Here is an 11,498-nt window from a genome sequence, read left to right as displayed (position 1 = left end):
GCCCACGCTGCCAGACTTGCAAATCCCTGCCTAGTGTGGAAGAGCACAACTAAGGCGAGAGAAAAGGGAGCCAGGAATGGTTAAAGTAGTCGGGGGCCGCCCGAAGGCCAACTTCTGGAGGAGTGAGCCTTGACCCCCGAAGGAGAGGGGAGATCAGAGGGCTCAAGGCTATGGAATAGCATCCTGATCCACCACTTAGCATAAGCTTCTCTGGTCGGAGGCCTCAGCCTCAGCGCACCGCGGAGGAAACATGTAAGAAGAGGGTGTCTTCCTACTGAATGGCCACCGAGAGGGGCGTGGGGCGGTAACTGAGAGAAGCGCTCGCCCTCAGAAGTCCTATAGGCCTTAGGCGTCAGGATGTTTTAGACAGACTATCCAGCGAGAATGACGGTCCGCAGAACCGCCTTCCGCTATAAGCCTTCGGCCTGGGAGTGCCACTGTGACTCCAGACTCTGCTGAGTACGAGAAGTGACGCCCCCAGAATGAGGAGCTAGAACACGGTAGTTTGGGACTGCTCCCGCCCAGCAGCCCCTGCTGACCGCCTCAACCTCCTCAGAGGAAGAGAGGAAAACACGTGCTCTTACTCGAGAAAGTTTTATCCCAAGAGCCCCTGTATATCTAACTTCTCATAGTGCGATAAATACTTCATTTTATTCCTCAGAATCAAATGCAAACAAACAACCAGACAAGTAAACACGGTCTGGTGTGATAAGATTAATTTCAAAAAAACAAAAATGATATATCTAACTTCCCATAGTCAGATAAATACTTAATTTAATTCCACAGAATCAAATGCAGCCAAACAACCAGACGAGTAAACACGGTCTGGTGTGATAAGATTCATTTAAAAAAAACGAAAATGATATATCTCTAACTTCTCATAGTCAGATAAATACTTAATTTAATTCCTCAGAATTAAATGCAGCCAATCAACTAGACGAGAAAACACGGTCTGGTGTGATAAAATTAATTTCAAAAATCGAAAATGATATATCTAACTTCTCATGGTCAGATAAATACTTAATTTAATTCCTCAGAATCAAATGCAGCCAAACAAACAGACGAGTAACACGGTCTGGTGTGTTAAGATTCACATCAAAAACTGAAAATGATGTAATACACGCGTTGCCTCGGCAGCGCGCAAGCCACTTAGTCACACCAACAATATCAATCTCCTCTGAGAAAAATAGCCGCAGCAGCGAGCTCTCGCTCAGAGGGGGAAGAAACCGCAGCGCGGGCTTCCGAGCCTCGCGAGAGAGAGAGCGCTGGATCTAGGGAGTGCAGGCGGAGAAAGGGCGAGCCGTCTCCAACCCATCCGCTAGATCCATGTGCGATCTCCACGATCTGAATCGCCGCCATGCCTCAGCAATAGCGGGACCGAACCGCGAGCTCGCAAGCACGGACACACTGCCTGGCGGGAGCAGAGCGTTCAGCAGGGAGAAGCACAATCAGCCCCTTATTTCCGAGAGCTGACTGCGCGAGTCTATTCTTTTTATAATAGTATTGACATAATGCTTGTGCGACTGTAAAACAGCTCTGCTCCACAGTAAAGCTGCTCATAATATTAGGCATAATATGCTTGTGTAAATAGTGTTTGTGCAACTGGCGATCTCATCGACGCCCTCATCAACTTCCTCGGAGGAGGAAAGGTGGATCGTCGAGCCCTCTTACCGGGGGGAAAGAACCGCAGCGCGGGCTTCCGAACCCCAAGAGCGGGCGCTGGATCTGGTGGTTAAGGAAAAAGATAGGGACTCACCCGTCTACATTCCCTCCACTGGATCCATATGCGAAACCCACGAGCACAGCGGCCACTCCGCCTCGTCGAAAGCGGGGCTGGCACCGCGAGAAACGCCAGTGAAGACTCCGTCCTCAAAGAGAGCCCTCGGAGAGCAAGCATACGCAGTGACAAACGCTCTCAATGCGGGCAGTCAGCTGACTCTGCGTGTTTTGCTCCCACTTTTAGCAGACAACACACAAACTGTGTGTATCCCCACCCGAAATGTAGCATGGGCAGTGAAGAACACACAGCCTAATATACCGCCAGCTCTCGCCGTATGTTTGTCTACACTCGTATTGGTAACACAAAGAATGATAATGGACAGACAACACCAAATAAGACTGACACACAAAGAGCGCTTGCTGAATGACAGAAAGCTGACAGAAAGCACGTGATTTTATACTTCCTGGTCGCTACGTCACCCCGCCCGTGACGTCTTGCCCATCCATTGGACTGATTACACTTATGATTCAGAGCGTGGTCACGCTGGAGGCGTTCCCGTAGCGTTTTGACGCAGCTCGAATTCCTGAAGGGGAACTGTCATTTTGACCATCCTCTAAAAAATTGTGGATTACTCAGTAAATATACATCCATTACATTTCATATTTTGGCTTTCATTGCTATACATGTTGATCTTTCTTCAGAAGAAATATAAACAAAATAAAAAATTTGAGCCAGGGACCTTTGGTTGAGTTGACACGTGATTAACCCAATTGCAATGACTTGTAAACCCCTCTTTCTACTTCAGCCTGTGTCTTCCAACCACCTGCCTCAATTCCAGTAGGTCGAAACTAAATCATTCTCATTAAATCAACTCCTCTGTAATGTTGCATTATTGTTGGAATTTAAGTATTTAAAAAATACTAAATAGGTATGCACATCCAAAACCCACAGCTATATATATATTTTTTTTTTTCATCTAGTCTTGCCAATGAAACATCAAAAAAATCTCATGTCATTTGATTATGACAGTTAATTGTATTATCTGCCTCAACTGTGGTATGGAACAGCAACATTTAAAAATCCAGACAATTCTAAAGTCCCACCTTACTTTTTTGAAGTTCAATATTCATTTTTACTCAAAAATAAGTCTTGTTAAAGAAGTAAACATTGAACAGCATTTCATGTCCATGAGGCCACTGTTAAAGGAAGTTGGGAAGTCGTGGCCTAATGGTTAGATGACTTGTAACCCAAAGGTTGTGGGTTCGAATCTCTTACCGGCAGGGATTGTAGGTGGGAGGAGTGAATGTGTAGCGCTCTCTCCCACCTTCAATACCATGACTGAGGTGCCCTTGAGCAAGGCACCGAACCCCCAACTGCTCCCCGGGCGCCGCAGCTGCCCACTGCTCCGGGTGTGTGTTCACGGTGTGTGTGTGCACTTTGGATGGGATAAATGCTGAGCACTAATTCTGAGTATGAGTCACCATACTTGGCCACATGTCCTTTCACTTTAAGATCTCTCCAATCTTGGTCCAATCAATTGCAATGGATAAAATCAATGGTTTTACTGTCCCTTTAAGGAACTTTTTAGGCAGCTTTATTCCTGCAGTACCTGGCAAAGTGTGGGATTATTAATTCTCTCTTTTTAACCTTTATTCTCTCTGTTCTCTTTCCTCTGTGTCTCTCAGGCGGTGGATGCCGATCTCGTCTCTAACGTGACCTACAGAATAAAAACAGAAGCTGCTCGGCAGCTCTTCACCGTGAACCGTCTGACCGGCGCCGTATCAGTCCTGCAGGCGCTAGACTTTGAGGACTTGGCAGCAGGCAACAGCACCTACACATTTGAAGTGGAGGCGTTAGATCACGGAGGAGTCCTCCTTCCTGGCACAGCCACAGTCATCGTTAGAATCACGGTAAGGCTGCTAAGAGAGTGTGAAGCGCTCATCAGCTTTAAAAATACTCTGTTTTATCACACCAGTCTCAATGGTAACACGAGAAACTCTCTTCCTGAAAGTTCACCAGGTTCCAGTCGGAAATGGTTTTAACTTGGGGGAAGGAAGCAAATTTTCATCAGGTCTAGTGCCGGTGATTGGATTAGATCTTTCAAAGCTTGTCCATAGTGTCTACGTGCTAACGCTTCTCGCAGAAGCTCCGCTGATTCTGTTCCAGTAATGCCTACAAAATTTTTTATCTCTGAATTCAATTAGTCTTGAAAGAGAAACCTCTATGTTGGCAGGATTGTGGACGTTGTTTACTGGATCCTTGCCTGTGTTTGCCTGCTTTCCCGTTGTGATATTTCTGGTTGACGGTGACAGGAGTGACAGACAAAGCTAGGTTCTGATGCTAGCCTGGCACAGCTATTCCAGGCCTGAATGACTCATTAGCTTTGTGACTGCAATTATGTGAGGATTTTAACGCGAGTGCTCTCCATCGGCTCCGAAGATTAGCCAGGGGATCAGAACAGAAGGATTAGCCTCCTCCAGTTTACAGTAGCTGGAGTGAGTGCGTGTGTGATGAAAAATGAACTTGTACTTCATGTAAAAAGTTAAATTTTTAATTATGTAAATCTGATAGAAATGTTGTGGTTTTCAGTGAGGGTGTATGCATTAACATTAGTGAACGCAATAGCTAACACAAACTAAAAATGAACACACTCTGAGAAAAAAAGAACAATAGCTGTCACTAGGGTGGTACCCTATTAAAAGGTACATCTTTGTACCCTTATTTAGCCCTAAAGGGTGCGTATTATAGTATCTTAAATCTACATAGTAGTAGTGCCTAAAGTATACATATTAGCACCTAAAAGGTGCATGTTAGTTCCTTTTGAAAGGGTACTGCCCCAGTGACAGCTTTTGTACCATTTTCTTTTCTGAAAATGTACAGAATGTAATCATTTTGGAAGTAAACATTAAGTTAACATTGTGAGCAGACAATATGCATTGTTATATTTATAATATAAATATAATATAAATTTATATTTATATCTAAATCAGTCCTAGTGAAAAATAAATATATTAAGATATATTTGAAATACATTTATTTCATGCTAAGTATACTGTCACTAGGGTGGTACCCTATTAAAAGGTACATCTTTGTACCCTTATTTAGCCCTAAAGGGTGCGTATTATAGTATCTTAAATCTACATAGTAGTAGTGCCTAAAGTATACATATTAGCACCTAAAAGGTGCATGTTAGTTCCTTTTGAAAGGGTACTGCCCCAGTGACAGCTTTTGTACCATTTTCTTTTCTGAAAATGTACAGAATGTAATCATTTTGGAAGTAAACATTAAGTTAACATTGTGAGCAGACAATATGCATTGTTATATTTATAATATAAATATAATATACATTTTATCACCAGTCCTAGTGAAAAATAAATATATTAAGATATATTTGAAATACATTTATTTCATGCTAAGTATACGACAAATGCATTACCATACTTATGTACTTAATAAAAATACCCTGCAATTACTAAACTGGTAAACTTAAACTCTGCTAAATTGTAACAACTAATTTTGTACTTAATGCACTTTAATTGTGCGGAATTAGTGCTGAAGTTCAACTAAAGATATACTGAAGTATATTTGATTGTGCTAAAGGGGAACTATTGCAAGTATACTTTAGATACATTTTACATATCTTGTATTTAAAGACCGATATTATTCAAAGATCAAACAATTCTCATCAATAGTGACATTAAAGATTAAAATTTTTCCTTTCTCTTTGAAGTGATACAAGCTCTTGGTGCATAAAGAAGATCTGTAAAGTTGCAAAGACTAAAGTATCAAATCCAAATAGATATTCTTTATAAAAGTTAAGAGTCAACCACGCTTACCTAAAACGGCTCATTCTAACATGTCACATGTCTAGGTCACGATGTGAGAAGATTTGCATAACGCCGCCCAAATGTTCATGCAAAGAAAGAAGGCATAACTTTTATTCTCGCTGTAGAATTATTGCTGCCGCCATGTCGTGGACATGCTGTGTGTTTGGTTGTGAATGCGAAACTACTTTGTTTGGCCTTTCAAAAGAGGACAATATCCGCTTCTTCATGCCTAGAGCTGATCCGTGCTGGGCGCTGAGGAAATACATCAACTTCACGCTGTGGATCGCCGGATCGGCTTTCACCGTGGACAAAACAGAGTCCAGCCCGTGGTCGTCACATGTGGTTGCGGCAAGCCCACCGGCCGCTCCTTCGTCAAATCTGCCAGCCGCGCCGTTCTCTAGCCCGCCGGCCTCCGCTCACTCTAGCCCCCGGCCTCTGCTCACTCTAGCCCACCGTGTGTGACGCTGTTTCGTTGTGAAAGCGAAACTACTTTGTATGGCCTTCAAAAAGAGGACATGACTAGAAATCAGCGGTTAAGTTGTATTTACAACACTGTTCCAGAACAGTTCAACCCAAATATTCATATGTGCGCAGCACATTTTATGGAGGACTGTTTCCTGATCCTGGTAGAGTAGACTACAATGCCGGCTGTTCTGACTCACAGACTGTAAGTACGTTTTTTTATTTTAAAGAATTTGCCACTCACGATTCAAACGCGAGTTTTGAGCAGTATAGAGTAGCGCTTGTTGTTTGTCATTTCTCTGATCACAAATGCAGACATGGTTTTATGTTTACGCGGCGCGATGCAACGTGTAAAAAGACAGTATATGTCATTATAATCCGTAATTATGTCCCCACTGGATGCAACAAATGCCTCGTTTATAATGGGTTTTAATGTGTTTGTCTCGTCGCTTCGGCGGGACACGCCATCACAGTATGGTAAGGGGCGTAACATTTCTGTCACCTATTGTACATTAATTTAGGGATTCAGTGTGTAAATATTTATGATTACAATTTATTGTTAGATTGTAATTTGTATTTCATAATCAGTTATTTTAGTGTGATTTATTTTCTATTATAGTTTTTAATTAATATTTTGAATATACTTTTGTTTTTATATTTTTAGTTTCATTCAAGTTACATTTTTATGTGCTTTTGTAATTTTTTTGATAGCAGTATTTAGGTTTAATTTAGTTCTGTTTTAGTTTTAGATCAGTTTTAGTTATTATTTCTTTCCAGCTAATCATTTTAGTTGCCCAAAGAACACAACTTTTTACATGTTTTCAGAAACAGTGCTTAAATTATTAATCATTTTGAAGTTTTAAATTCTGATTGACTGATCTGCATGGCCTCTCGTGGCTTATTTCAGTTTTATTTTCTATTATTAGACAGTTTTAGAGATCAAGTAATAAGCTTTTTTGGCCTAATAATTCATGGAAGTGATAGCATGTAGCACAGACTTAAGGTTTAAAAAACATTTTTTAAAGATTTTTTTTTCTTACTAAAGTGTGTGTTTATAGATCACATTGACTTATGTATTATGAGATTAAATTAAACCACCAGAGATTTTAATGATCTTTACAGCAATTGTTTTGTTGTGATGTGAAAAACAAAGCAGTGAATTGTGGTTGTGCTGCTGCTCTCTTCAGATGTGCCTTGAATCTTGAGTTTCTTTACTTTACACAGTGATCTTTACTTTCAACTTAGCAAAGTTTGCACCCTGTTAGTTTTGCTGCAATGGAGATGGTGTAACAAATTGTAATGATGCTTGAGCTGAGGTGAAGGCAATATTATTAATGTCAGGGTAGAGTCATCATAGCTGGGCTTTTGGGAGATTTCGAAGGTCTTGCAGGGAAAGATGCTTTTCTCCTGACTGTCAGGCAAAGTGTGGCTGTGTGTGTGGGCATATCCATCTGTGGTCAACACCCCTAAGAACACTTGACCCCTCTGAATAGTTACAGGGTTGTTTTGATCTTTTGTGTGTCGTAGCCTTCGTCCCTTCGACTCAGTGAAGAGCAGCTCGCTGCATATAGATCCATATCTCTGCTGTAGTTTCAGCCACTTGAGCTCATGCTGAAGTGAAAGGTTAGGTTGTATCGATGTGCAACTTGTATTCAACCTTTATTCATTTTTTACATTTTACATTATGTGCAGAGGAAGACGTGGTGTTTAATGAAGTCATATTTTGATTTCATGTTGACTTTAAAACACCTTGAAAGAATATGTAATGTGCACTTTGATAGTGGTAGTGGACAGCAGTGAAAGACAGCAGCGTCCATAAGCTGAGTAATCCTCTATTTAGCATTATGTAACTCCTCACTAAAGGGGCGACAACAGACAGAACAGAATCACTTTGCCAGCGGGCCCTACTAACCTCAGTCCTGTTTTAATGAGTGTTATTAATACATATTTCATCCATGTTTCTGTCTCTGTGTTCTTTTCAGGATATGAATGATTTCTCCCCGGTCTTCAGACAGGCACTTTATAAAGGGATGGTGGCTCCAAATGCAGAGAAGGGAACAGTCATCACAACTGTGCTTGCAGAAGATCAAGACCCTCCGGTAAGTAGACAAAGCCCAAATGTAACACACTTCTGAGTTCTCGGACTCATTCTCAAATGATATTTTGTACTCCATGTTTATATGATTTAAAAAAAAAAAATAAAAGCACAGGGTTTTAGTGAGGATTTGTTATGGTAAGGTATTAAGAATATTTATGGATTAGTTAGAGTTAGATATTTGAAATATGTCTTAAATGAAATGCGGGGCCAGTACTGCATGTTCAAGGTCAAGTAACTGCTGTACAGCTTTGAGATGAACAATTGAATGCAATATTTTTTGGGGTCAGTACGATTTTTAAAAAAATAGTTCTATTGTTTAATTGATCAAAAGCGACAGTAACGCCATTTATAACGTTATAAAAGATTTTCAAGATTTCAAATAAATGCTCTTCTTTTGAACATCAAAGAATCCTATTAAGCAAAAGAACCATTTTCAACACTTATAATAATAAGAAATGTTTCTTGAGCATCAAATCAGCATATTGGAATGATTTCTGAAGGATCATGTGACATTGAAGTCTGGAGTAATGATGCTGAAAATTCAGCTTTGAATCACAGGAGTAAACATTATAAAATATAGTAAATATAAAATATATTCAAGTAAAAAAAGTTATTTTAAATTGTAATCATATTTAACAATATTACTGTTTTACTGTATGTTTGGTAAAAGAAATGCAGCTTTTGGTGAGCATAAGAGACTTCTTTCAAAAACGTTTAAAAAATCTAAATAAAAAAAGGAATACAATATATTTTAAAATATATTAGAAAACACAGAAAACAGTTATTTTAAATTGTAGTAATAGTTGTTATACACAAGAAGCGTTTTCAATTGGTTTTCAGAAATGGCATTTTCATTAGTGGGTGTTCAAATGAACAGCGATGTTAGTGGTGTTTTAATGTTTTGCTGTGTGGTTGCTACAGTTGTCACAGATTTATTAGCTTTAGGTGCTGCTGGTGATGATGGTACATTCAAAGGAACAGCAGGGGTGCTGGAACCACTTTTTAGCCCACGTCTTATTCAGTTGAACATTGAGTGATATTAAAATATGAGCCATAGTAATATCCCACACCCAGAGCAGTGGGTAGCCATTTTTACTGCAGCACCCACTGTTGGGGGTTCGGTGCCTTGCTCTAGGGTCTCACCTCAGTTGTGGTCAATATTACAGTTTTTACTGTATTTTTGACCAAATAAATGCAGCCGTGGTGGTCATAACGGACTTCTTTAAAAACCACACTGGCCCCAAAAATGTGTACGGTGTATACAATAATGAATGTTAAAAAAGGAAAATATGTATTAATAATTATTATTTATATTACATTTAATATTATTCTTATATTTTATTTATATTAAATTATAATCGTTTAATTTTTTTTATAAATGTGTATTATTTATATTAATTGTAATTAATTATTTTCTTAAATACTAAAGAATTAACAAAAAACGACTAAAAAAATTTAATAATTTTAAAAAAGTACATTTATTTAAAAGTTAAAAATAAAAAGTACCTATGTATGTTATAAATGTATGTTACATTTATATTTTATTGTAATGTAAAATCAAATTTGTTTACATCGACATGCTTTTTTAATGTATTCCAATGTAAGCACTAGCAAATCATAGCCCTTCCAAGGATAGGTGTTATGTATGACTAAAAGTTTGGCAGCATTAGCTTAAGGTTAGCTAGAGTTAAGACTAGTTAGTAGTAGTACATTCATTCATTTGAATGCATGATTTTATCCCTGGTCTCTTTTGAATTTCTTCATCTGAAGTTTGTATATACAGTAGTGTGTATTACTGCGTATGAGAGTTTAGTCTCCCGCGAGTTTTCCTGTTTATATGTCCCTCCATTAACATGTTAGTCTGCTGTTGTGGATAATTGGTTTGTTCTGCGCTGTCACTCTCTCTCTGCATCTTTATTTGATTGATCTGAATGAGCCGTTTTATGTTTTTTACCATCTGGAGACCAGCCTCTCTCTCTCTCACTCACTTTCGCTAGATGACGCTGAAATAAAATTACACGCAATGACACAGAAATTTTGACACCGTGGTGAATCTGGAAATGATGTTTTGTGCTTTCATCAGAGAGTGGAAATATTTATTGGGCTTTAGAATGCAGCCCAGCATGCTTCTGCAACTTTTACAGCTGGAGGGAAACGCAAGGCAAAGACACACATCTCTTATTACCTTATAAATTACATACACAAGGTTATTTGCTGCCTGAGGTTTGGTTTATCCAGAGTGGCAGCGCAAGCCAGGGGCTGGATATGCTCTGAATGCCTGTAAATGTTTATCATCCACAGACTGTAAAACAGAAAGATGTTTTGTGGGTTTCTAGGTCTCCATATGCAGTGTGGATGTGTTGTTAACAGACTTTATTGGTTGTCAGTAACTCTGGACCACAGTCACAAAAGTTTCAAAGACGCCTGAATGTAGTTAGTGTTTAAAAGTAGTTTTAATGCATGTTAATTTGTCTTTTACAACGACCAAACTTCACAAACAGCTTGTCAGCCTCCATTTTTTTCTGCCATGGCCAATTTTGTTCCCGTCACTTTCCTCTAAGGGAAACAAAGCTCGCAGCAGGGGTTTGTTATACACAAGAAGCGTTTTCAATTGGTTTTCAGAAATGGCATTTTCATTAGTGGGTGTTAAAATGAACAGCGATGTTAGTGGTGTTTTAATGTTTTGCTGTGTGGTTGCTACAGTTGTCACAGATTTATTAGCTTTAGGTGCTGCTGGTGATGATGGTACATTCAAAGGAACAGCAGGGGTGCTGGAACCACTTTTTAGCCCACGTCTTATTCAGTTGAACATTGAGTGATATTAAAATATGAGCCATAGTAATATCCCACACCCAGAGCAGTGGGTAGCCATTTTTACTGCAGCACCCACTGTTGGGGGTTCGGTGCCTTGCTCTAGGGTCTCACCTCAGTTGTGGTATTGAGGGTGGAAGAGAGCGCTGGTCATTTACTCCCCGCACCTGCAATCCCTGCTGGTACCCAGACTCGAACCTGCCACTTTTGGGCTACAAGTCAGACTCTCTAACCATTTGACCACAACTGCACCATATTAAAATATGGCCTTCAATGGGTTAATAAAATTGCATATATTGCACAAATAAATGGCTTATATATCCACTACTGTTCAGGAAATCAGGTCGGTAAGATTTTTCAAATGTTTTTGAAAGAACTTTGATTCTTCGATGTCTCTTATGCTCACTAAGGCTGCATTTATTTGCTCAAATGATAATATAAATAAATCAATAATAATAATATCAATTATCAATATTATTTACATTTTAGAATTTAAAATAAATTTAATTTTAATATATATATATATATATATATATATATATATATATATATATATATGTGTGTGTGTGTGTTTAGATAT

At 39.1% G+C, this 11,498-nt stretch overlaps 1 protein-coding gene across 1 annotated transcript in view; it reads left to right on the top strand.

Moving 5' to 3' along the window:
* Positions 1–11,498, top strand: part of pcdh15a (protocadherin-related 15a) — a 234,406-nt gene that overhangs the window by 159,258 nt on the left and 63,650 nt on the right. Inside the window, exons 21-22 of the mRNA XM_016273291.1 lie at positions 3,406–3,630; positions 7,992–8,108. Coding sequence (XP_016128777.1) covers positions 3,406–3,630; positions 7,992–8,108 — 342 coding nt within the window. The remainder of the gene's footprint in view (positions 1–3,405; positions 3,631–7,991; positions 8,109–11,498) is intronic.

This window comes from Sinocyclocheilus grahami, unplaced genomic scaffold (genome assembly GCF_001515645.1).
Source record: "Sinocyclocheilus grahami isolate Dianchi unplaced genomic scaffold, SAMN03320097.WGS_v1.1 scaffold77.1, whole genome shotgun sequence".
NCBI classification, from domain to species: domain Eukaryota; kingdom Metazoa; phylum Chordata; class Actinopteri; order Cypriniformes; family Cyprinidae; genus Sinocyclocheilus; species Sinocyclocheilus grahami.
This window is presented reverse-complemented; position numbering and strand designations above follow the sequence as displayed.